The sequence below is a fragment of the Prenolepis imparis genome, unplaced genomic scaffold, assembly GCF_030444845.1.
Source record: "Prenolepis imparis isolate NDT839.2.m4 unplaced genomic scaffold, iyPreImpa1.0 SCAF_1, whole genome shotgun sequence".
In the NCBI taxonomy this organism is placed as follows: domain Eukaryota; kingdom Metazoa; phylum Arthropoda; class Insecta; order Hymenoptera; family Formicidae; genus Prenolepis; species Prenolepis imparis.
Window position 1 is genome coordinate 15,349,410 of NW_028141159.1, and position 27,979 is coordinate 15,377,388.

The 27,979-nt window shown below is 33.3% G+C and overlaps 2 protein-coding genes across 4 annotated transcripts; one reads left to right on the top strand and one right to left on the bottom strand.

The window, feature by feature from the left end:
* The first annotated feature begins 1,066 nt into the window (after positions 1 to 1,066).
* On the top strand, positions 1,067 to 20,488 carry LOC145947380 (uncharacterized). The gene is made up of 5 exons (XM_083057190.1): positions 1,067 to 1,754; positions 4,240 to 4,784; positions 6,216 to 6,535; positions 9,527 to 9,835; positions 19,888 to 20,488. Exons 1-5 carry the CDS (start codon positions 1,582 to 1,584, stop codon positions 20,353 to 20,355), a joined length of 1,815 nt encoding a protein of 604 aa, XP_082913316.1. The 5' UTR covers positions 1,067 to 1,581; the 3' UTR covers positions 20,356 to 20,488.
* A 2,359-nt stretch (positions 20,489 to 22,847) lies between these two features.
* Positions 22,848 to 27,873, bottom strand: LOC145947452 (uncharacterized). 3 transcript variants are annotated; one of them, XM_083057282.1, is made up of 4 exons: positions 27,472 to 27,873; positions 26,989 to 27,157; positions 26,284 to 26,341; positions 22,849 to 25,393 (listed from the first exon to the last, which is right to left on the bottom strand). In XM_083057282.1, exons 2-4 carry the CDS (start codon positions 27,129 to 27,131, stop codon positions 24,113 to 24,115), a joined length of 1,482 nt encoding a protein of 493 aa, XP_082913408.1. In that variant the 5' UTR covers positions 27,132 to 27,157; positions 27,472 to 27,873; the 3' UTR covers positions 22,849 to 24,112. The 3 variants fall into 3 exon arrangements, with proteins under 3 accessions (XP_082913448.1, XP_082913408.1, XP_082913374.1); XM_083057248.1 differs by having other exon boundaries at positions 22,850 to 25,393; positions 26,989 to 27,221; XM_083057322.1 differs by lacking the exon at positions 26,989 to 27,157 and having other exon boundaries at positions 22,848 to 25,393.
* Positions 27,874 to 27,979: the final 106 nt, after the last annotated feature.

Consider the following 27,979-nt stretch of genomic DNA (forward strand, 5'->3'; position numbering starts at 1 on the left):
AAAGAAAGAGACGCGGAAAAGCAGAGACGAGCGAGAAAGAAGGATGTGTAATACGCTAGAGGGAAGAAAAGAAAGCCAAAAAATCGTTAATCGGTTTCGGACATTCTTGCGGTGAAGAATAAGGATCGTCGAGAGATCGTCGTAGAGAGATCGATCTACGATCGATGCGGGCCACAGAGATAATTGCATGATGATAATGAGACTGGCTTAGCACTAGCGATAGAAGATCGAAGATCGAGATTCAACAAGTGAAGAAACGAGGTTGAAAGATGCGGTGAGTACAAAAGCGAATCAACAACGAAATGTTTCTGCCGGCTGTTTCTGAGCGGAGAATTGCGAAAAAGAGCCCGTGTGGGAGAGAATAGCGGTTAGAAAATTAGACGACGAGGTCTGCCTCGAGGCAGCTTACGTTTCTACCGGAGACCAGACGTGCGGAAAATCGTGAGGGAGAGAAAGGAAGGGCTAACCTCGTCAAGGACAAAGTGAAGTCAAAGCGAAGAAAAACGAGGGGTCGAGCGAGAGTAATCAGCACGCGTCGCTCTAATGGATACGATTATAAAAAAATAGTCGATTTTTAAACTTTATTGTTAGGAAGATATTCAACTTGTGTGTGCATAAGTACGAAATACAAAAACAGGGAAATTATTTCAACAACATAATTTTGATATAACTTATATATACGCATTAGATAGAAATTTTATCAATAAAAATAGAAAACAGATTCAAGAATGAGAAAATTAAATTGATTAAACACGTGCTAATTAATTTCACTTGCGAGGTATGCGAATAGAATACGAATAATTAAAAAATAATATTGACGAAAAAACACCAAGGTATTGAGTTCAACGAGAATAGCACACTAATGGATAAATTACTAAGGAAATTTACTTAGAAAGTTTATTTAGGTAAAATCGATTATATGATTGAAAAATCAATTCTCGCAAAGAAAGCAAACAAATAATTTTGGAAGTCATTGCCTTATTGAAAAATCTGGCAATTACAAAAAAATTTTTAATTTTAATTAAAATTGAATTAATCGCGATGTCACATACACACGCCTAATTTTTCTGTCGTAAAATATTTATTTAGGTTTATAAAAATCATCGCACTTCTTACCGGAACTGAAAATCCGACAAAGCCCGTCACAAAATATTCGAAATCAATTTGATTGACGAAAGCCTGTGATTGCGAAGACACCTGAGTGCACATAAACGTAAAGAGCCGACGACAAGAGCCATCATCGAGGCACACTCGGCCTCGAGTATACTGTAAAAAGTATCAATTTGCAAGAGGTGGGGCGGCGACCCAGAGTTCACGGAGACGCGTGGCTGACGGGTCAAAGATCGCATCGAGAACAGAGAGAAAGGATCGTGAAAGTCTCGAAATAGCGGTGAGAAAGAAAAGTCGACCCGAGAAGTAAATGTCTTGAATGGTCTGTCCCAAAGAGCCGAGAAAAACATCGTAAGGGTGATTCTCGAGTGACGTTTTTAACCCCCGTTTCGCGAGGAGAATAAATAAATACGGGTTCCTATAGCGAAAAGGATAGGCGTTAAAAAAAATAAGAGCGAAGAGTGGACGAAGATGAGCAGGCAGAGTATATCACCTCCAGGCATCAATTCCTGCGAGAGGATCAGGCCGGAGCGACCCAGAAATACGATACAAAGACTCGTATGGGGTCCCGGTTCGCAGTTCCAGGTCGGCCATATCGGCATCCCGGAGGATGAGGGCTCAAATCCGCGGATGGCATTGAGAAGGTACGTAGATTTTATGTAGGGAATTATTAAAATCGCTCGAGTCGGGTCACTGAAGCCTAGTATTTTAAAATAGCAATCCTCAAACTGCACTTTTCGGACGTCTAACAAAATCCATATAATATTATCTGGGAAAAATAGATGTATATACCCATATATCTATCTTGTAAAAATCCGGGCGATCAAAATTCATTAATAAAAAAACGCATATAAAATTCATACACGGATGTCGTTAAAACTTTGCTAAAAATTTGTTCATATAAAAAAATGGCATCGGGATAAGAGGAAAAGTTTGAGAGTTGCGCTTAAAATTCGCAGTAGACATTTTTTGCGTTTCTAATTAATCGCGGCTGATTAATTACACAACTTTTACAAGAACAAGTCTTCAAAAGCCATCAAAAAAATTTTCACGTTTCTAGTCTTTTAGTTGTATAATGAGCATATTGTATCAACTAAGTATACATAAGGCAGTGTAAAGGCAGTGCATTGCAATTATAAAGCACGATGCTTTTATGCATCGTACAAGAAGAATTATAACAAAGGATTTTGCGAAGTAGCAACCGCGACTTATAATTACAATTTGCTTGGAACGTAGGTATATGTTTATATGAGGCGCCGCTCTGCCTGAGTATATAATTATAACTATAACAGTCTCTTGCATTATCGAATCATATTGTGTCTTCCTCTCTCGCTAGCCAAGAATCAGAAATAATTACCATCATATTCGTCAGGTAGACAGCCGCGATATCTAATAAGTTTATTTAATCCCCCTATGCGTGTGTCGCGCATCAATAGAACACCGCGAAAGAGAAAAGGAGTAACGTGACAATCAATTATACGAAGACAGCCGATCGATAAAACGTATGGAAATTACGTAGGTAGTGCAAAAAGCAACCGTGATTCACGTCTAATAAGAGAAATATATCCGCGAGTTTGCGGATATCCGCGCGATAAATCCGCTTAACACCGTTTCCTAATAACAAGAATAATTCGCACAATAATAAATCACCGGCAGACTTATTTGTCTGCGAGGTGAGACAAATTAATCCGTCCCCGCCGTTGCGTCGTGACTTTTTAATAACGGTAATTCGTGATTATACAAGTGATTATCGTGCTTACGTAAGACTAATGAGATAATTTGCACCGACAATAATAGTTTCAAGTACAGCTCGTTAATCCATAATCACATATTAAGTGTTAAACACAAAAATATGATTATTATATAAAAATATAATTAAATATTTTATTATTAATTTTGTTAATTGCTTTAAAATTTTATTCTAATTTTTTATGTAACAAAATCCAAAGTTTTTTTCAAGCGCATTTAATCGACTTTTAGCAAGAGCGCGTATATACATATAGAGTGATTACTTTTTATATTGATACTTTTAAATTTTCATGTAAATATATTTGCAAATCATTGAAACTTTAATTCTGATTCAATATGTGAAACATGTATATCTTACATTATATTTCAACTTTATACATTAATTATATGAAGTTTCGTCTCTGTTTTGTATATGTAATCTACTTTTTTATGTAACAAACTCCATAAACTTTTTTCAAGCACGATAATCAATGATATCGAGAGCGTAATACAGTGAGATTATTTTTCATGCTAATATCTTTACCGTATTTACAGATCCGTTGCTGCAATTTTAATTCCGATTCAATATGTAAAAGTGATCTATTTATAATTTCGCAGGAATATTCAGATATTCAAATGTATGAGAGAGATGTTTAAGTACGTAATAATTTGATTTTCAGTCTAGCTTCTCACAAGTTAAATTCCTTATAAGTAGATGCAATATGATATCAATCATCGCGTAAAAGAGTTATATATGTATTTTCGATTAAAGATGAAACATCAATTAACTTAGACATCAATAATCATAATCTATCAATAATCATAAATTCATACTACGATTTTCAGTGAATTATTAGTGTACATGCCGATACCACAGATCTACGCAAATTCATTGCACAATTAGCAATTCTACATTACCTTCACTACATTCAACAACCACTATCCAACTCTCCCATATCGTACGATGATTCATAGCTCTTGTTCTCTCAATATGAACATCTTCGTAATATGTTCAACAACGACAATTTCGATGATTCGAATTTATCTTTTAATTGTATTTTCACAACACATTTTGCTATATATGTTCTACGTATTCTGTTTAAAATGCAACGTAAAACTCGTATCTAATAACGCGTATAAGCGGAAATTAGTCGTGCATAGCAATAAATGTGTCATAAAAATACAATCTATTAATTATAAATTTTTTTTTTGCTGTGTATACATTGAATAAACATAAACATCATTTTCGTCTAGATATATATAATTAAGATTAATGAGTTTGCGTCGTAAAGTTAAATCTTGATTCTACTCTCTTGACACTGTTCTAGTTTGTATAACGTAAAGTTCCGCCAAGACTACCGTACACATGCTAACGGAATACGGCTACGTTCCTTCTTTCAGACTGCTAAGATTATACGAGGGTAGACAATACAGGGAGGCAGCCGGCTTCCTGATGAAACTGCCGCATTACACTCTGAAGGCAACCTTGACGGATATTCCGGTGGACCTGTTGATCGAGACGCTACCGCACAGCCTCATCTTGCTGGAGGCGCTCTATTCTCGGCTGGTGGAGCTAAACGTCAGCGACACGAAGATCTTGCGAATCGAGCAAGTCCTCTGGAGGATAGTACATCTAATATCGAGCAGTCAGGACCATGTCCGACCGCGGATCTGGTGCAAACTTCTCGTATCTTTGAATAGATTATCGCCCAACACAAAGAACACCCTGATATCGAGGAAACGCGGCCTGGAGAGAGCCGTTGAAGGTCTCGGCAAGCATGGACTGGTGCCCTGCTCGCAAACAAACAACTCCGAGAACTCTGTTACGCCTAATCTGGTACCTTTGCCGATTGCGTTGAAAGAGGAACTCGAGACGCGAATGGAGACTTACAAATTAGCGTTACACAAGATCGAGAATTTTGGCAAGCACGCTGGAACTCATAAAGGTATGTAAAGATTCTGATTTTATTGTTAACGCGAAGATCACGTCGCAAACTAATACTTTTATGTAGTAATCTCTTGTAAATATTCAAATCACATCGTCTCGATTTTTGAAAGTTTCAAATTGACACGATAGTATCACATAAGTTTTATGGCAATATACGTAAACTAACGATCGTAAATCAAAGTTCGAAATTGTTAGAAGTATAGTGATGAAGATAAATGAGAATCCATTCATCTTTCGATTACGCGATTAATTATTCAAAAAAGGAGTGTTAATTGCCGCTGGGGCAAATCAGCGTAAAATCCAAAACTGATATTGCAATATTTCGCAATTATACGTTATTTCGTAAATTTGTCCGGATTTTCATACGAGATTCGGCATTATAGTGGACACGTTATCGAAATATTCACGACGGAAAACCGCGACACGGATTCAGCCGAAGTTATCCGTGCAAAACGCGTTCATCGGTGCGGTAATACACATTACAGCATGCAATTATCATCTACTGCCCGATGGGATTAATTCGCACCGCTAACTTCACCGGAATAAAATTACACGGCCCTTCTATATCGCGCGTACATCTGGAGCATCACGGAACCGTGAAGTATCGGATTTTACCGGGCGTCGCATTATGTTTACAAATGCAAATTGATAATGTCGGGGCCGCGTGTTAAGTCATTTACATAGGAGAGACTGTGCTACTCTTTCGTCCGCGGATATCTTGCGTGACGCGCGTCATCATCGAGGTGTTATCGAGGAGAAAGATATTAAAGAGAGATGACAGAAACATACGATCAATGGACGATATTGGTCGTAAATATTGATAAATGTCTATAGAAATTTTACTTCGCACGAGTGTCATTTGCTTGATCATTAAGCGATAATTTAAAATTACGTTAATAATCAACAATCTTTTATCAAAGAATAGAGATTGTGTCAGGATTTTGTTCACTTTAAATATATATATTTTTTTTTCATTTATATATGTTTATATATATATGTATCGTTTATATATGTATATAAATGAAAAAAAGGTGTATCTCATATTATATGATATAATGGGAACAGACCGAACTATAACTTATTGGAGCGTACATCCGCGACAATCCGCTTCGCGCGCGAGAGTGCGGAAACGGCGCATAATTTAATCCCGTTTTATTATAAAGAGGAAAGTATGGTACATTTCGCTATATATGATGTCAGACACTCCCGGTGATTTCACTGTTCGTGCCGGATATCGGCCCGACTATCTGCGTAACTCAAGGCGCCGTAAAAACACAGCAGCGGACGCCACTAATAATCGTCTCGCGCGTCGCTCATCGGTTCCGCTCTAATAATAAAAAATAATAATAAAACTCCCGAAGAGAAAGAGAGAGAGAGTGAGGAAGAGAGAGGGAGAGAGAAGCTCCGATCTTTTCTTACGCTTTTGTAGCGGATCAAGGTGTACAGGCGGCCTCGCATCAGCGGCAGCTTTCCCTGAAATACAGCGAGATCCAGCAGCGGCTGATCGATAATCAGAGCCTGCTGAACACCTTGGAGAAAGCGGGCGGACCGTGTAGCTTGGAGAATCTACTGGCGGAGTTGAAGCGCCGGGTCGAGCAGGACAAGGAGGCGCTCCGACAATGGACGGCCTTGCGGAACTCGACCTTCGCATCGACGAACGCGAAGAACCCGGCCCTCGCTGCAAGATTGCTGCAATTTTCGAGGGGTTGCGCGCTCGCCCTACAGTTTATGAGCGGAGATAATCCGCAGGTAAGCGAGAAGCACGTCGAAATATTCCCGAAATTTAATCTTCAAAAATATACGCAGGTTTATTCCTATCTCCCTCATCTTTACGAGAAGAGCAGAGTCAGATTGCGCTCGATTTTTTTTTGAGAAAAAAATTTCAATGCGAATATTAATCACAAATGATGGGAAATGATCTGTAGAAAAAATTCGAAGATCTGTAGAAAAAATTCGACTTTAAATAGTTCATTGTTAGAGAATACGTTTCAGGTTCGTTATATTTTAACAATACAAGTGTTATTTATCCGCGAGACAATTCACGCGCTTCGCGCGACCGTTTGAGGGAAAGGTTTGACATAGAAACGGTAGCCTACTGGAGCAATGATCTCGTAGTTCGTGTGCGATCGCGGTTTATTTTTCGTGCCCCTGCGTGAGACTCGTACGGTCGGCAGCAACAATAAGAAAGGTGAAGGACCTTGCACCGTCCGACCCGAGAGAGAATACATTTTCAAGATAGGTTGTAACACATGCAACTGCAAGTACTCTCGCGAGACTTGCGGCAGCCGATGTGTCTAAGACGATCCACGGCTACGAGCGGTCAAGGGGCGCTAGGGTAATCACCGTGAAATCCCATAAGGATCCTATGGCGAGCCTAAATTACACGAGTTTATTCTTATCGCTGCTTAAACTCGATTGCTCTTGATTAGGGTGGCATGCGGATCGCGCGAATTACTCGAATAGAAATCAATCAGCGAGAAATAAATTTCTCGCGCACGATTAATAAATAAACGAGATGTGATTTTATCAACTCGAGATTAAATTAAAACAAGCACGATATCAAATCGGGATCAAATAGATGTATATTCACGCGTGCAGCGGGAATATGTGGGAATATAAATTATTTCCACCGGTTCTAGCGAGTCAATTACATCGAATATATTTGACTCGAATAAATTGCTGAAGCTTTAGTCAAAATAAAATTAATCATTACATACAAGATACAAGCATACTAAATAGTTATGCGTGCCAAATAGACATGCACTTGCGTATATGATTCCCATATTAGCCCATACAATTAATATGTCATAATCGCGACGAGAAATATAAACTGAGATAAAACTATATATCACAAAATATGCACACAAAGAGAGATATATTATATGTATGTATGTAACCAAATAGAAATAATTTTTTAATCAAATAAAAGCAAGCGCACATGTGCGATGAGTTTTATCGTAAATTTCGTCTCATAATACGTGTATTATTCATAATTCATGACCGAGAACGTGATTATAGAGTTCCGAATAACATTGTCCCATCGAATTTATCGATAAAATCGATATGCACGATATTCATGAGAAATGGTTTTGGAACGTAGGCATGCGCGAAAGTATATATTAATGCGCGCGGAATGTTAATACGGATGCTATACGAAATATCGCACGCGAATATTTAATGCCGAGTCATAAATTATCACCCTTGGGAGCGACGTCGCATACGCGATAAATATTTTACATGTCTAACTGCCACCGTTGCGGTACAGAATTTTGTGGGGGCAATACAAATTTTAAATCGATTCTCCGCTGATTGGTACACGTTTGACTTTTACAAAACGTTTTGGTAAAACGCGACTGATTGAACGCGAGATGCAACGGTGGATGACAAACGCGACATACGATGCATCGGGGACGTCCACTTATGAGAAGAATAGCAATTTCTATTTAATCGGACAAACAAACGGCAAAATTAGTTTGCTTTCTCCCCTTTTGAGCGACGTCATTCGCTTCAATGAGGAAAATAATCGCGTTTAGTTCAGTTGATGAATTTCGCCAGGATCGACAAAGAGAGAGAGAGAGAGAGAGAGAGAGAAAGACCCTCTAAAGAGTTTTAACGTAAATGCGCAATATTTATCCTTTCTCGCGAAATTTAGTCGAAATTCGATTGGGAATGCGATGAATCCTGCTATCACGCGTGACATGTTTAAACTGCTTCTCGCTAATGGACGGACACAGCGCGGTGACAAAGTTTTTAGAATTGTGTATATCACTAGCGTTAAATTGAAAGCAAAAATATACGAATAATTATTTATCCTTTTATCCTCACTAGAACTTTAAAACGACCGTAAATGACGGTCGTTGAAATATAAAAAAAGCGGAAAATGGCAAATTGTTATATAACAGAACTGGAAAACTCCCTTCGGCATACCGAAACGCGTTAATTGCTCTCTATTGAGTACGTTTTAATTGAAAGCCCAGAATCGACTGCAAATCCCAGTCGAAAATAGGACAAGCGAATAGAAAAGCGCGTGTGCGACTGTTCAGTAGTTTCTTCTCTCATAACACACGCAACATATATTCTACTATACGCAAATGAAATAAAAATATTATCGTTTTGTCTTTCATAAATGTAATGAAAGATAGAAATGTCAGTAAATATTTCCAATTAATTAATTCTGATCTCCTAGATATATATTTCTTTAGATTTTTCTAAAAGAAAGAGAGAAAACGAAACCAATTTCTTTTTACTTTATTTCATTTCTGTCTAATTTAAAAAAAAATAAATTGTAATATATATTTTTTCTCGCAATAATATTTACTTAACACATTCCAATATTCTCTAAGCATTTTCAATCCTTTCGATTTTTATTTTTCGATACCTTACAAACACACAGTAACTCTATACGCGCAGAGTGCATATGAAAAAAAAATAAAAAAAAATAATTTTACTATACAAAAAATTTAAATTTTTAATCGCAAACTGCAAATATAAAACCAACGTAGAATTTGAAGAAACACAGTGTCGGACGGTAGAAAAATAAAAGGACATATCTTCGAAATTCAGAACATTTTATCGATATAGGTGCTCATTGCAAAAAAGTCTAAATATTTAAGTATTATAGATATTAACAAAAGTAAAAAATTGTGTACATTTTTTAATACCTTTATACAAAAAAATACTTTTGCATTTGAAAACTTTATATAGAAATTCTGTACTACATCAAGAACTATTATTGTGCAGATATTACATCTCGAGGAGAACCTAGGCGATGATTACGAGGAAGAATCCAGCAGCGCGGGCTACCATACAGACGAGAGTTGCAGCCCAACTCCGGAGCCCGTCGTAACGGGTAGCAACTGTGAAGTTCTCAACGTAGAGGACAATTGCTCGGATTTAACCTCGGCGGACATTACGGTGGAGCGACTCGCTGAGAGGTATGGTGCTCTTTATGCCCAGGCCAATCTGCATACCCTGGACGCACTAGATGCGCTAGAGTCACTCAAGGACGCTCCCGACTTAAAAGCGAAGATTCTCTACTCGGTGGTAGTGGTAAGTGCAACTTTAAGTCAAGTAATCGCAATCAAAGATATTTCTCCGCTCGTTAAAGTACCGCGATACTTGAAATCTCGCATATTATATATAAAATTGCACCTCTATGACAGTTATAGCTCTATCGACATTAAAAATCTATCTAATTATTATATCATAAAATCATAAATCATAAAACAAAATATAAAACATAAAATATAAAACAAAATATAAAATATAAAATTTGAATTAAATAATTAAAAATATTTTAAATAAAAAATAAAACTATTAATGTGTGATATATTAACAACGATCTTCAGTGGATAGTATTAAAATTATCGATGTGTGTGAATGACAAAGTCAAATATCAAAACCGTATTATATACCGGAAATCGAAATATCTTTTTTTCTCATCGATCAATTTCGCGTGACAGACGCGACTTTCGCCAGATGAAAAAAACAGTCGGACGTAACAAAAGGCGCAACGAAGCGATTGCGGATTATACGAATAGCACTCGATCATCCGCAGAAATGCGTACGAATTAGTCACGTGCAGGCCCGAAATTATCGTGTGAATATATACATATATCCATTATACAATATGTCGTTGTCAATATGTTTTGCACATGAATTATTAACGGAATCTGAATAAAAAAGATTTCCCAAAAAAGGCTTTGACTTATAACACATTTCGTTGACCACCTGGTCTAATGTCAGCCTGACTTAATTTCAGTATCTTGCCAATGTATGATCGTATAAGTATAATTGATTGATTTTATTATTCTTCTGAATTAATTCTATAGGAATAGTGCACTACAAATATAAATGATTAAAAAATGCTTATTTTTTTTAATCATGAATGTAAATAACATTCTGACAGACATTCGCACTAATATGCACTAATGTGCAAAATGCAATTGATTTTGTAAAAGACATTCATGTATCATAATCGGTTTTTAGAGTATCTTCTTATTTTATTTATTTGGTTTTTTTTTATTGCGATTATTACGAGCAAACAATATCGAAAGATTAATCCCCTTCCCTCTCTCTCTTTCTATAGATGTATAAAACATTTTTCTTATATATCATTTTACACACAAAATTAAAAGAAAATGCACAAATATATATGTATATACACTGAGAGAGAATTTTCTCTTAGAATTTATCCTGAAAATCATGGTATTTGTGGGACTATATGGTATGGAAAGAATTTTATGAGAATTTCTCTGATTAATATTTATCACAATAAAAATAATAATATCTATCACAATAAAATATAAACATGTTTGATTAATTTTACTAAACTGCATAGTAAAATTAATCAAACATATTTTATATTTTATTGTAATAGATATTATTTTTATTGTGATAAATATTAATCAGAGAAATTCTCATAAAATTCTTTCCATACCATATTGTCCCACGATTACCATGATTTTCAGAATAAAATCTAAGAGAAAAATTCTCTCTGTGTATATATATATATATGCAAATTTCAATTATTTTATGATGCAATACAGACTCCCTCGCTTAATAAATGTAATTCAATATCTCTTTAATGCGATATTATAATGTTCGCTCTACGTAAACAAAAAAAAATAAATAAATAAATAAAATGCAAAATTGATCGTTTTAATACCATAGCCAATAAATGATTAATAGCAAATTTGCATTCTCTTTTATATATTAATTTTAATTTTAAATTTCGACTTAAAATCGAATTTTGCACGAATCTCATTTTTATAATAAATGACAGAACAATGGTGTAAAAAATCCGTAAAATCGAACAATAAAGATCAACTTAATGCATGCGCAATTAAACCAATGTACACGTGTACATGAGTCTAAGCGGCTAATGTACGGTTCACAGGAATTGTATATACGTCATCATGAGCAAACACAGATCATGTTAAAGGTGTCAGAACATGTAACGAGATATTGGGTTACACCTTGTGCGTATCACTCCTGACAAAATTTGAGGTATAGTAATTATATCAAAGAGATTAAGTTACTATAAAAAGCACACCCGAAAAATCTCTCAGTGTTAATAATTTTTTTAATCCGTTGCCCTATGAATACTTTTTTAATTCATTAGTATACATATATTCGCTCTCTCATTGACGTAAATTTCATTATTTTAAAATCTCATTTGGACTTGGATTATATAAACAAGCGAACATAAATATGTTTATTCAAGTGTAAATATCGGAAATTAAATTGGATATGGAATATTTTTCGTATTTCTTGTTGAAGTTTGTTACTCTCTTTATAAATTCGGTCACTCTGAGTATAAATACACGTTTTAAAAATAAAGTTGCCTTAGTTTCGCGTGTCAACAAAAATGATTGAACGAGTTACTGTCGTATGAACTCGCCAAGCTCATTTTCGCGTGACATTGCTTCACGACATTGGCTGTTACCCCACAGGTCGCTATGGAAACTAAGTATTGTCGTGGCATTAAAAGCTAATGATATGATACAATAGTGATAAGTGATCAATATCATTATGATATAAGTATGCAAATGAAAATATGCAATATATAATGAGACAAATTTTGCTACATTTTTCTGTACACGTAGGAGAACGAAGTTCCATTTCTCAAGTATAGTCAAAGAGATGCATCTCGAGATGCAGAAAAAACGAAGCAAAGCACAAAGCTTATGTTCTCATTCACGAGCACCGAAAAAGCGTCGGTTGTGTATCATGAAAAAGAGAGAGACTCGCTGAAATGTAATGGAGAACGCATACACTCGACCAAGAGTGCGGTATGTCAACACTTGATCTCCACTTGCACTCTCGCGCTGGATAATGTTAAAGCAGGCGCTACAAACAATCCTACCGCGAAACGTGCACTTTGGTGTGGTTTACACGTCCCGTAATCATGCTTTGAAACTCATGTTATAAAGATATCTACTACCGTATCTCCTTCTCACTAAATATTCTCCAAATAATTCAAAGTCAATCTTTATCATTCTTTCTTTAGCAAAAAAATGTTTAATGAAAGATCTTTTTTTTCTATACAATTTTAAAATTATCAATATTACATATTTTAATGAATACGTTTATATAAAAAAAATATTGAAACTTTTTAATTAAAGTTCACGTAAAGTCAAACAGGCAATATCTGTTATCCGCTTTTCAAGTTTAATTCACAGAAAATTCTCCATTTTCAGTGACTTATAACTCAAAGACTCTTGATACTATAGTTTTCCTTAATAAAAAAGATTGCTATCAAATTCATCTAAACGTATGAATGCGTATAGAAAATACTAAGTGCGTATAGAATGTGATTTTATACAATTCTCAAAAAATGGAGCAAAAATGGAGCAAAAATGGAGCAATATGCATAAAGTAAAAAAAAAGAAAAATAAAAACTTCATTCATCAATTTCAAATATCATGACAAATGTAACTTAAAAAGATGAGAAACTACATAAGATTGTACAGTGAATATATTTGTAGATATATTTAAAAAATTTATAAATTTATAGATTTTTTTAGATTTCACATTGTGCTGACAAGAGTAATAAGATCTTTTTTACTGCTGGTTTGAACAGGAATTTATAAAGTAAACTTCTTCATTGCAAGTGAAGCGTAAAGCGATCCATTTCGCGTTCGCGTCGTCTCGTTGATCCAAATAATTTCATTACAGCGTAAAACTCAGTTTTACGATCGACGAAGTCTTTGAACAAAAACTTGTAAAGTCCTACAAGATATCCTTTAAGAATTTAAGAGCGATTATATTGCAAATATAAAATTTTAGATAATTTCAAAATACGCGTAATTATTATCAATTTTCGACATTTTAATTAAACAAATATTTCTTGCATTAATAACCAAGGTTCCATACGTAATGTAATTGCATGTATAGATATAACAGCACTGTATAATTGCATATAATAAACGCGCATGTAGACGAAAGAAAAATCGGAATTTATTTGGAAAATACCAATTCATTCGCATTAAAAGCGAACAATCTCTTCATTAGCAACGAGTGCAAGCGCACGTGTAATAGTGTTTTAAAATTAAACTTGTTGTATTTCCGGGAAAATTGTGTTATTTAAAACAAAACGTGCATTTCACAAAATAGCATATTCGATAATTCATCCGAAAAACTTCTGGCTCTTAATATTTTTTTTTTTTTTAATTAGCGAACGAGTCAAACGAAACGACAACGAGATAAAAAAAACAAGAGAGAGAAAAAGTATAAAGAGATATCTTTTCATAACAGTTAATCATAAATTTCGAATAGAGCATCAACGATGTTTGTATATACGTATAAGTGTGCTGTAAGATTATTTTTACTACCACCACGCACCTGTCTCTCGTCCGATCGATGGACCATTAACGTCAAAGCCGCCAGGGAGGGAAAAGAGCGAAGGGATGATCTGTGGTAGTGCGAAAGGGGAGCCGGGCAGAGAGCGCACTTTTGCGATACTCGGCAAGTGACAGAGAGAGAGAAAGAGAAAGAGAGAGAGACACTAGTCCGTCAGCCTGAGGCTATTAGGTACTTTGCATATACACACGGATACATATAGATAGCTTTCACACGGATATCTGGGAAATCGATGAACTAAAATAAATATCCACGAAGAAAGCGATACACACACACATATGCGAGCTCGCGCACAAACCTGGACTATCTTTCTTCGCTATCATCTCTCTTTCTCTCTCGCGTACGCGTGTTTATGTCACTTTGTAAAATGGGCTGCTGTCACTTGGTCGATAACCTGGCTGAGACAATTCGCGAAATACTATCTTCCTCGAGAGGCGCAGATATGCACCTGTAATTTCGATGACGATGCCAGAATTGAAGTTGCGCTACAGCAACTCCCGATGTTCATGCGTCATTTTCAGACGAGCTGCGACAGCTAATTCCGTAGCAGATGGAGAATTTCAATCGACAATACGATTTATACTTCAGCTTGAAATAACTTGATGTATGCACGAATATCTCTCAGACGAATATCACCAAGACGACGGAATAGTATAGCATAAGGAACGAGAGAGGTGAAATATTGACAGCCGCTGATCGATATTTTAAAGGTCCGAAATCCAATAAAACTCTCCTACCCGATTACTATTAAAAGTGTCGAATAAAGTGCGAAAGGCAATCGTTTTCTTAAATAACGCAAGCAGAGAGATCTGATTCGCTATCCAGCCATTGCCGTCTTTCGTTTCACACACAAATGCGATGAAATAAGCATGAGGAAGAGATTTCCTTGCTGCTCAACTTACATCACGCATTTTTCCTTTATTTTACGGAAAAATTTTTATTCTCGTGCGTATTTTGAGATATATTTGTAGATATAAAATAACAAGAAGACTGATAAGTACGTATCAGTGCAATGATAATTCTTAATACATTCTTAAAATACTTAAATCACCAGTTTAACGGAAAAAATATTAGAGATAAGAAAAAGAGATAAGAAATTATTTATATAAATCGGTTCTTCAAACAATTATTTACTCAATCAAAAAAATAAATATTAATTAATGTCAAAATAAAATATTTTACACACGATATTTGTGTGTGTGCTTCTATAAACAAAAGAGTTCTGTAAGTTCTGTAAGTGCCCATAAATTAATACTTAAGGGGCTGCGCACAATAAAAGAAATAAAGGAACAGAGAATAAAAAACAGAAAACAAGAACAGGGAATAAAGAACAGTTCAATATAAAACATATGTTTTATATTAAACTGTTTCCTATTTCCTGTTCCTGTTTTCTGTTCTCGATTCCCTTTCTTATTCCGTTTCTTATTCCTTTTATTGCCGCAGCCCTTATATTTGTATATTTTAATATATAACACAGAAATAATCGCCAGAAAGTTCATAAACAAAAGAAAAACGAGAATTTTTAATACTTTTATTTGATGGCATATATTTTTTAATTTTGTAAAAAAAAATATGTAATTCATTGTTTTAATAAAAAAGTTAACATATAATTTCTTAACTCTTTTTTCTGATTGCGCTTTAGTTAATTTTTGGTGATTAATCTACGATTAATATATACGGATAATGTGTTATACATATATGTATACATGCAATACACTCACCGATACGATGCGTAACAGCGGAGCTCTATCGTACAAAGCGTTGATCTGTAACATATAAAAAACACAAATTATGTATACAAAATAGTTTTCAAAATAATTAATATTTGAAAAAGTCAATAATGCGCAATTAAACTTTTATTCGTATCGTAAAATATGTTTAATATCACGTCATAAAAATTATTAAACTTTCTAATTATTTTTTAGATCTAAATTTATATAAAATATAATAAAATTTAATTTTTAACAAGTAAATTAAATAATTATAAATTTTATAAACAATATTAAAATTATATATACATATATAAAATTGTTTATTATCAATTATCTAATTATAATAAAAATATAATTCTTTTTATTTTCTAAATTACCTTAAATGTCTATATTTATTTTGTTTCTCAAATTATTTTTAAAAATTTTATTTCAAATTTATTCTTAATATTAATTTATTTTTAAACTTTATATTAATAAAAATTTAAATAATAAATTTATATAAATTATATATATAATTATATAAATTATATATAAATTATATATTTATGCGCAATTAAACTTTTATTCGTATCGTAAAATATGTTTAATATTACGTCATGACAATTATTAAATTTTTTAATTATTTTTTTAGATCTAAATTTTAAAAAAATTTGTTAACTTGACTAAATCTTTCAACTAAATATTATTTTGTTAATTGAACATATAGAAATATTTAAATTAAATATAACATATTAAATCTAACAAAACGTATATTTGACTTAAATACTAATATATGTTCAATTAACAAAACAGTAATTTAGTTGAAAAGTTTAGTCAAGTTTAACAAATTTTTTTTTTTTAGTGTATATTATATATTTATATATATTTATATAATTTATTTATATATTTATATAATATTAATTTGTATAAATTTGTTTTAATTATAATCTGCTTACCGCATAGTTGATCCGCCAGTGCCCGATGCCTCCCTGGACCTTCTCTTTCTCCTCCTCTTTTGTTCATAGCGTTGTCTTTTTGGCACTTGCACAACACACGCTCGCGAAAATACAATCACGCGCATACATTACTCAACAAAATAAAATAATCGCACGACAATTTGAACGACACTCCCGACGTTAATCGTACACGACTCTATACGGCACTTCCGATTTTAATCGCGCGATACTTTGTACGGAACTCCCGATATTAATCGTACGTGACTTTTCGTACTTTCGCTTTTAATCGTACGTATATTTTATGCGCTTATGTTAATTATATGCGACTCATATTTGAAAAAACAGCACGCGACAATTTATAATTACGAAGCTACGATCCGCGCGGCACGACACACGAAATTTACGCGGAAAGTCGCCGCAGAGAGGCCACCTGTAAAAAAATAATTATAGAGATTATAGTCTTTCGCGAATAATCGAATTTATATAAATTATATATAAATATTTTGCGTTACTAAATTATATTTCATATGTTTTATATTAAACTGTTCCCTATTCCCTATTCCCTGTTCCTATTTTCTATTCTTTATTCCCTGCTCTTTATTTCTTTTATTGTGCGCAGCTCCTAATAACTTTCAAGTTAATTAAATCGAAAAAAAAAACGAATATGTATTGATTATCATTTTTCTTTAAAATTTGAGCTAATTGCAAACGATCGTGATATATCTATATAGTGACAACTTATCACTCTGCAATTAATATGTTGCATAGCGGGAAAATGATTTTCACACGCAAGAAGCGCGTGATAAAAATATATATTGCAAGGAAGACGATTTTTTTTCATTCTGTCTTAGGGCCATTTTCACAAATGTCGGTTAACTTTAACCTCTGGTTAAACTATATCTTTTTGTCTCTTTTCAGATACGTTCTTAAAAAGAGACAAAGATATAATTTAACCGGAGATTAAAGTTAATTGACGTTTGTGAAACTGGCCTTAACACGACTACGCACGTGTCTTAGAAATATTAACGCTCCTCTCGACTGTAAAGAAGGCTTAAAAGAGAGACGATTGATTACTGATTCGATGATGAATAAAAATTTCTCGCGTTATTGCGTACGTAAACAATAGCATTATCGGCCGATTATGATTCAATTTAATACTTTGCGCGTGATGTAGGGTTGCAACTCATGCTATATTCAGCTGGCAGTCACGCGGTGAGCGCAAGTTCTAACTCTAAGTTCTAACTCAATTCCGCAGATTGAAGGTATTGCGTGTACCAGTAGTTTCGTAACTTTCGACATTCTTGATACTGATATAAACTAAAAGTTACCGTGGATATTTCTATATAAATTGGCTAGTCATGAGTTAAATGCTCCTTCGTGGAAGTCGACAATTGTCGATATCACAGTTATATATTAATATATTCTCGTTAATTAAAGTATATTCTCAATATTCGGATATGTAATTGTTACTACTTCAGATTATCGACTCAAATATTTATAATAAAACATCATTGCATAAATAATTCACGATTCCGTTAGAAGTGTGTTATGACTCTAGCATTCGCGATTAGAATATTTGTGTCAAAAGTCAAAGAGAGATTCTCGTGAATCAACCTTTAAAAAAATGTCGATTTCTTTTAAACAATAGAGAATACTGGGTTACGCAAAAATTATATTCTTGTATTGTGTTCTCGTAGTAACACACTCTACCTCGTTAAGCTTTAACTCGTTTCTTCTGATTCATTATGCATAAAATAACTGATAGTTATGACAAACGAATGAAAAACGTACGAGTTGTAATACAACAGTGCAAACTTTCGCACTTGTAACGGTACCGGATGAACAGTTAGTCGTTCTCTGTTCAGGATGAACCGCCGTTAAAAGCAGTAATTCATCAACAATGCTCGTATATTGCCATTGTGTAAATCCAACGGAGAGGATTCCTTCGTGCGACATGATCCCGCGAAATTCCGTCGCAATTACGCGATAACCGGAATAACGCGGAAGAAGTATGCTCTCACATACATCGCCTAATTAAAACGACCGGCATTCTTACCGCGGTGACTTCAATGCTGTCCCCGATTTCATAGAGATTACGATCGACGTATCCTCCATAATAAGCGTAATAAGCATGGCAAAGCATGTTAACGAGAAAATCTCTATGATCTATTATATGTGTTCACAGATGATTCGCGATTATAAATACGTTCGATACTTTGCGCATAAAATCGATTATCAATCAAATGTAATTCTCGTATTAACGTTATTGGAAAAAATAATAATCGTATTAGAATTATATGAAATACGCAAATCAGCGTCATCCAACATAAGTGAATACTATAAATAATTGAAATAGAAATTCAAGTTTTCTAGCACATACTTTTAGATATATGTTTGATTTTACGATACATACATCATTATACTTTTGCAAAGGATAAAAAATTATTTTGAATTCTATGAAAATAATTAAAATATTATCCGATAAATACAGATCTCATTTAGATAAAAAATCATTTCATATATTTCATTTAATAAAATACTACTGCTTTAGTATGCAGTATAATGATTCACTACTGCTGCAAGTTTTTTATTATTAATCAGTGGTTTACTGTATGATAAAATGTAAAGAACATTTTAATGATACATATGTCTAACTTTGTGCAAACTAATATTTATCAAATTCGACTCTGTCAGTCAAAGATATTTGGATATCATAAATCTGTCGCAGAAAAAAACATTCAATTTGTAGCGAAACGATCGAAACATAGGACGCACAAATCATGCGTCGACTTCAATCATGAATCAGCGAATGTGTTGTAAAACCTGTTCCATTCTAATCTCTGTTTAACATCCGTTCATGATAATTTTACTACGCCGCATGCGAAACGTACTCGACACCTCTTCCTCATTCAATTCCACTTGAATATTCTAAATATTCGTGGAAGAAAAGCTCGTAGCACGAGCGTCGAGCAGACGCGCGTAATTTAACGGCGTGTCTCTAACGGCATGCATATATCGTATATTCTAATAGAATTGAAAACTATTACGTTACCAGTCGTAGTCTCTGCTAACCGTCGAATTTCATCCGCAGCTCTCGTGGCGTTTAGCTGGCATGGTTCAGACATCGAGGCGCCTGGAGGCCCTGAAGATCCTGAACGGCGCGGCTGCATCGCAGTCGTCGGCGACGACTCCGGAGCTCGAGGAATGCATAAAACGGCAACTGGCCACTTCCGGCGCGCAGACCGGTTCCCGTGAGGTCGCCGAGCAGGTGGTCAACCAGTTGGAGAGGACACTGTATGACTTTCCGTGTCTGCGTGGATGCGCCGAGGTCAAGAGTTACGCCACCGCGTGCTCCACTTTGGCCTGGGCGTGTCTGGCACGTTCCACGCCGCTGGTGCTCGACGTAGCACAGAGTCTGGAGTTTCGCAGAGAGGTCCACGTGAGGCATCACGCTTCCCCGAATCCGCACGGGACCAGGATCAGATCGGTCCTGTGGCCGGGACTTCGGGAGGGTTGTCAAGGTCCCTGCCTTCATAGGGCCGTCGTGATGACTTACTGAAGTACTTGCGACACTTCTGTAAAAAATAAAAAAATAGATTTATACAGAATTGTCGTTTTAAGTATTAATCAATCTTGATGACAAAAAAAGAAATTTTGACATGGAACAATAAGATAAGTGCATACAAACTTTAATGAATGATTATATATAACACCATCAATAATAATATACAATAATTTTCTATAACGATTTAATTATTTTGCAAAAAATAAACAACAGAATTATAAATTCTTTTTAATAATCTGAAGAAAATTTATCCTCGTCTTAAAACATAATTCGTTTCTCGCTGAATTATCTTACCTAAATTGAACAAAAATATCAATAAAATTTAGACAATTTGCACAATTACAAAATTTGATACAAATGATTAGACTTACGCAATTACAATTTGAGATATATAAACGAATATTTTTATAGCAAAGTTTTTAAATTTGCAATTATAATTTGACGACGAAAAGAGATAATTATAACTAAATGAAAGACAGATAATTTCATATAGGATGCTGCATCACAGACCCAATTTCGTGCGTGCTTATGATATGCATTTCACATCGTTGACACTTTACGCCGCAACCGGGCCTTAAATTTCAGAAATATATTTCGCGCATGTTGCTCGTGATTCCATTGACCGCATAATCAAGAATTTAGGGTAGTATGACACGGTATGTTGAAGTACTGCATATCCCTGCAATCTTGTTTTTAATTGATATTCTCGAGACAAAAAAAGATTGATAAGAAAAAGAATGATAATCAACATAAAAAGTGATGAATGCAAACAGATTATGCAATATACAATAAATAAAAATAAAAAAAAATTATTCGAATGGAATCGAATGAGAAAAAAATATGCATATATTTTTATATCATATTTATTAAGAGAAATAACTAGTAAGATAACTATTCATGCTTTTCTCATAAATAATATGTAATTATAACAGAAAATGATTTATATATTATAATCATTCAAAAAACTGCCTATTCTATAAAAAAAAATACGTCCTTTTTATTACAAGGCAGTTAAAATGTCTTCTGAATTGTTATACCTGAAAAAATATTTATCTCTTCGATTAAACAATTGACATTTTAGGAAGAGAAATTATTTAATTTTTTATTTATATAAGTTCTCGAAACTTATATGCAGATTATACAGATTTAATCTATCTGTTAAAAATATGACTGCAGAAAGAATTATTATATAATGACAAAATATATGAGGGACAATTAAAAAAAATAATTTTATAATATTTAGAGAAAATATTAACATTTTGTTATTTATCTAAGTTAAGAAATTAATGCTCAATATATAATATAAAGTTTACGTAAAATCACAGTACTAACAATTATCGAGATATATGCTCGATACTTTATTAACTGATAAACTTTATTTTACGATTATTATAACAAAAATACTGTATATTATTTTAGTCACCATATATCTTTATATTAAAATTATGTACATTAAAAGTGTTAATAAAAATTTTTAATAAAACATTTACATTTCTTAGAATGCATCTAAAAACAACTCTAAAAAGAAGAAAGAAGTGATATTAATTACGAAGATTGATATTAAGGCAGAAATTCAGACGAATCAAGCTTAATTATTGAAGCACATCTAGAACAGTATCATCTGAGAGGAAGTCTTAATATACTGATATATATCATGTCCTTGAGGCGAGAATTATATACTTTAAAAATTTGCTGTTCTAATTTCATTCGACAAAGTATTAATTTAATATTTTTTTAAATGGTTTCTCTATTATTAATATTATTGCCATATAAATAAAGATAATAAAAGAGAAATAGATAATAAATGAATATCTTTCAAATTACATTTTATACACTATTAATAGTATAAATTAAATTTCTAATAACTTCAATTAGAAATCAATTATATGTTTCATTTAAAATATTACATTCTGAAACTATTACATTTTCTAAAACGAAACAATTCAATTTTAACAGAGCAATAATGATATGAAGAGAGACCTTTTAACAATTAGATTTCAAATTGTTATATTAAGCGATATTACCATAGGATGACGCTTCAGATTTCAAAGATTAACTAATAAATCTGCAAACTATGAAACGTGATTAATAATAATTTGCAGCGTTTATAGTCTTCTGTGAATTAGCAGTATCATCTTAACTAAGCCATCTGTCCAACGAATATGTGCTGTTGTTGATTTAATCTTATATTTCTGAAATGCAATTAAAGAAAGAGATGAGGCTATTCCTTTAGCCGTTTAAATTCCTTGAGACTTTACTGCCGACCCTTGCATCCTACTGCAGTCCATTATATATATATGTCTTTTATACTTATTAAATGTGTGAAAAAACATGTTTATATTATATATTTAAATATATTTTTTAAAAATATATATTATATTTTTAAAAATGCTGAAAAGATATAAAAAAGAAAATAGATTAAAACATATCATATTTAAATTAATAACAAATTCAACGATATACAATATATATATTTTATTTGTTATAATTGCAACAGATGTTCATATTTGTTGATAAAATAAAATGAGTATTCTTATATCAAATATAAGTAGCACATGGAAAATTACCATGTTTTCTATAAAAGTATTGAACTGATCTATCAATTAAAAAATTATACATATAACATTACAATATACAAATTATTAAATCTTTTGCACGACTGATATAAGGCGGATCATTGTAATAACCAATGGGAATATTTTTAATGATAGATCATAAAAAGCCACTGGTATCATAAATGCGGGTATACTTATTTCGTAGCAACAATTCGCTATAACTAAAGCAAAATATACAATCATATTAATATTACAATCTTTGAAATTTGTTCGAAATAACTATGTATAGAATAACACATAATCTCATATCAATAATACATTCTCGACAAATTACAGAAATTTAAATAGGGTACTTCATTAAGAACTAAACATAAAGATAGATATGTCTTCTTAATATTACACAATATGAGAAATAAATGTATAGAATAGGCATTTTTTTAGAGATAGTATGACAGTAAACGGAAGAAATTACTTCCAAGTAAATATTTTGTCAAATCAATTTATGTAACATTGCGTTACAGAATTATTTCTATTTATAATAATAAAAATAAAACTTATCCGTGTATTTATCTGTGTATTTATCATGTATCAACCTCTACTTACAAAATTGTATTAGATATACAGATTACATGGGATGTAAATTAGAACATATACTGAAATTAAATACATTTTACATTTCTCTGTACGTGTGTATGTATGTATGTGTTTAATTATGTATTTTATATCGCATTATGTCAAAAGTTATGTATGTTTGATAAAATCAAGTCTTTGTTTATAAAATAGTCATGTCAAGTTAATAAAATTGTACTTTTTTATTTTATTAGTTTACTTTTCTCTTTCTAAATTTGTTGTCCAGTTAGCGAATGGCAATAAAAAGTTACACATTAACAATAACAGTTTTAGCAATCTATACACAGTGGAGAGAAATATATAATATTTGACTAATTTAATTATTAGAAACATACATCTGCTATTGAAAGAAATTTGTAAAAATTTTTTCTAAAATGTACAGTATATGTTTTCCGGCAAATTCTAAAACATAAAGAAATAAGAATTTAAGAAATAAGAATTACTAACTGATTAATTAGAAAAGAAATTATCCGCTATCAAAATGTGATATACATGAATGCTCCTGATTACACCTCTTGAAAATATAAAATTTCTTTTGTATAATGACATATAATTTTCATGAAAATTTACATGATGACACACCATTTCTTTGTACTCTCAGTTGTTTCAATCGTTATCTTATTGTCATCATCCTTTATCCCGCTAATGTCTAACTTAGTAGATTCAAACTTATAAGGTGTGGCTCTTGGCGTGGATATCAGCATAGGTTTGACAAAACCTTTCACTAGATTTATAGATCTATTTAATGAACTACTACTCTCCTCTTCATCTGTTTTCTGCTTTTTCACTGAATCCCAATTTGCTGTCTCAATTTTCCGTTTCCTATCCAATGGGCTACCATTTGTAGGAAAACTGTCGGATAGTAAACTGTAATGTAAGATCTTAGATTCTGTCTCGTCATCTTGTGGTATCGACATGGTAGACGTATTTACGAAAAGAGAGTTATTTGGTGATATCCTTCTCTCGCGCAAAGTAACATGACGCATTCTGCCGATCGAGTGTCTTCCTGAGATGTTCCTTAGGGTCTTGCCAAATGACAGATCTTTTGATAGTTGACTCGGTGTGCCTTCTGTATTACTTACGTCAAAAAGTTTTGAATTGTCTTTTGCATCTGATCGGACAAGCATAACCTGTACATCTTTTAGCACGTATGAATCTTTTAGCGTAGATGAATTATGAGAAACAGATGCCTCATTGTTTACATCACCGATTTTTTCTTTATCCTTCTGTATATCACTCTGAGAAATGGATTCCGATGTTTCTGATAACTCCGATGTAGTAGATTCAACAATGTCCACTGAATAGCTTTCCGTGTCTGTTTGAACTTCGGTTTGCATCTCTTCTTTTTCATTTATGCCATTCTTCAATTGATCTTGTAATTCTTCTCCCAAACTATCGTCTTTTAGTTGCTTGTCGTTTAATTTTTCTTCTCCATTTTTTGTAGAATTCTTCTCCACATCAAATGTTAATTTTATATCATTATCTTCTTCAAGTTCTTTGGTTTCACTATTAACATTTTCTGTCGAGATTTCTTTTTCTTGGGAAATAATTTTGCTTCCAACAGATACAACTTCCTGAACAGTCTTCGTAGAAGTTTGAAATTTGCTTGATGTCTGTTCGGTACAATCAACGTGTTCTTTTTCAATAGCAGATTCTTCAATTACAATAACTTTGTTGTTACCATTCTCTTCTTTATTTTCCTTTTGAATTGAAACATTCAATTTAACTTCAGCTTCTTCTGATCCCAGCTGCATGTCTGCAGTCTTCGCTTCTGGATTTTTCATTGATATTTTTAATTGTTTTGATGCTTGATTAAGTCCACCCTTTGTTGGAGGACGAAGTTTGCTCTACAACATACATTATTTCTACATTGCAAAGAAAATAACTTAACAGATAACTTTATATATACTCAGATATTTTTATATTATTTATGCAATGTAATATTACTTTATAATATTTATCCAATTTAAATTTATTTCTTGTAGAATATATATTTATATATATATATATATATATATATATTATATATAATCTCTCTCTATACAATTTTAATCATCTGTTAAGCTATTGAAGTTAGTATAATACAAAATTTTACATTTAAGATACAAATGTTTGTTATTTAAATTGCGCATTATACAGAAATTGTTTCATATTACATATAGGATATTTTTATAATATATAAAATATATTTAATAATTAACATCTTTTTGCACTTGTACATAGATTATAACACATGCAAGATTTATATATAATATACAAAAAATAGAAAAATCAATATGAAAATCAAATACCATGAGAAAATTGTTAACAATAACATAAGTTGACGACAAAAAATTAAGAATTAAATAATTATATAATATGATAAATAATTATAAACATATTATAGAATTATCATTCCAAGTATATACAATATGCTGATAAATTCATACTTAATCTATAATAAAAGATAATACTATCATAAGAAAATATGTTAGGAAATATCAATGTTGCACCAATAAAAATAAACACTTAATATTATATAAATTGACAAAATACAACATATTAAGTAAATAAAGCGTAACAATTTCAATAAATTATATGAATATATAATTTCTGAACAATTATTTAATATTTGTATATTGTAATGTGTGGCTCAAAATAATCATATATACAGTTATCATATACTTATCAAATTTATAACAGTTTCTGAATATATTGTAAATAATGAGAAATTTAGAAAAAAATTAGAAACATATACCTTAAAATTCTTTCCTGATCCAGCTGGCACTTTTTTCTGCACTCCAGTCAGTTTTGGCCTGAAACCAAAATAAGATATTCATAATCAATGAAGAGAGATAAGTCGTATATGGCAGATGGCCTTTGAGTAAATGCTGGAGGTGATGAGAGGTACTAATTTAAAAGTATGTTAAACAAGATTAACCAAAGTTTCTCATGTCTTTTCAAAAAGAAAAAAAGTTTATATATATTTTCCTCACACATACATTATTAAAATATTCTCTCTAAAATAAAATAAGTATAAAAATTCTGAAATATCTCTAAATCTTTTCTATCAATATGTGTCATTAAACCTTATATCAACTTGGTTCGTACTTCAAAATTCTTCGATATACTGAAAATATTGTTTTTATGCTCCAAAATTTTATAAACCATATATGCATTATGATTACATGGTGTATTATAGATATATTTAGATATTGTGAGACGATGTAATACAATCATGGAGATTCTTCTCTACCAAATATTATAGAATACAAAAAACTCTTTTAAAACTACAGCGGCAAACAATTAACAAGTTCCAAATACGCAAACAGTACTACAAAATCTACTTCTTCTTCACATTGAATGCCTCGGAGTAAATCAGGTAGATCCAAGTGCGACTATCTGTGACTGAGAAACTCTGGCAGAACTTGCAATTCGCTGTTGCTGATGTGTTTCTACAAACCTGTTCAAACTCTCGGACTCGCGCTGACTCTCGTGCAAGCTAGATTCAGAAGCTTTCGACGGCGCGGTCGTTGCCTTGAGCCTCCGAACGTACAAATTCCTCTCATCGCCCCCAGGGGCCGCCTTCTTTGGCGTCTTACCCATGGCCACGATAGCGATTAGCGGCGTGCCTATTAGTCGCGCCCGGTTAAACTCCACACCCTTTTTTTTTCTTATCCGATCTTTGTGCAAACGCTATAAGCCCCCACTTAATGTACGATAAGCATATACCTATACCTTGCTTCTACTATCGGTCTTTCTCTCTCTCTCTCTCTCTCTCTCTCACACACTCTTTCCCACTTTCTCTCTCTCTCTCTCACTCTTTCCCACTCTCTCTCTCTCTCTCTTTCTCTCTCTCACCCTCTCTCTCTCTCTCACTCCTTTCCTAATTCTTCGCTACTAATTGGCTTTCTCAGCTCAAATATTAATATTCGTCCTTTCTTACTCTCGTCGCGGCCAACTACTCGCGACGTGGACTTGGCTGTACGAATGCGGGCGCCGGTATCTCGTGCACGAACGGCTCCGTCGAGTTCAAGCGCACATACGCACTACGCAGGACGCCATGCAACCGCAGACCGACTGCAACGACGAGGACACGATTAATGCACGACGCAAGCGCACGCGCGCGCGCGCGTATGCACGCAGACGTAGCGTGCGAGGACGACGGAAACGTTTATTTCGAAGACTCGTACGCGGAATTGAATCGCGCAAAACTATTTCGCCGATTCGAAAAGTCTGACGGAATGCCGGATACCGATTAATCAACTGTTGCGCGCGGAATAGACTGTCAACGTCGTACGTTACGCGTGTATGTATGTAAGTGCGTAATAATATATACAACCGGCTCGCGTTTCTCGCCGACTCGCCTCACTTCCGGTTTCCGGTTGCGAGGCCGCGGGCGTCCTTAATTGGCGCTGTCGTCGCTTTCGCGCCTGCATACGAATCGCTCTGAA

Bases quoted from the DNA above. Each gene is read 5' to 3' on its own strand.
- LOC145947452 (XM_083057282.1), bottom strand. From the start codon at position 27,131: ATGGGTAAGACGCCAAAGAAGGCGGCCCCTGGGGGCGATGAGAGGAAT. The intron at 26,342-26,988 runs GTTTGTAGAAAC...TTTTGGTTTCAG, and splicing joins GAGTCCGAGAGTTTGAACAG to GCCAAAACTGACTGGAGTGC. The intron at 25,394-26,283 runs GTATATGTTTCT...TGTATGTTGTAG, and splicing joins GATCAGGAAAGAATTTTAAG to AGCAAACTTCGTCCTCCAAC.
- LOC145947380 (XM_083057190.1), top strand. From the start codon at position 1,582: ATGAGCAGGCAGAGTATATCACCTCCAGGCATCAATTCCTGCGAGAGG. The intron at 4,785-6,215 runs GTATGTAAAGAT...ACGCTTTTGTAG, and splicing joins GCACGCTGGAACTCATAAAG to CGGATCAAGGTGTACAGGCG. The intron at 6,536-9,526 runs GTAAGCGAGAAG...ATTATTGTGCAG, and splicing joins TGAGCGGAGATAATCCGCAG to ATATTACATCTCGAGGAGAA.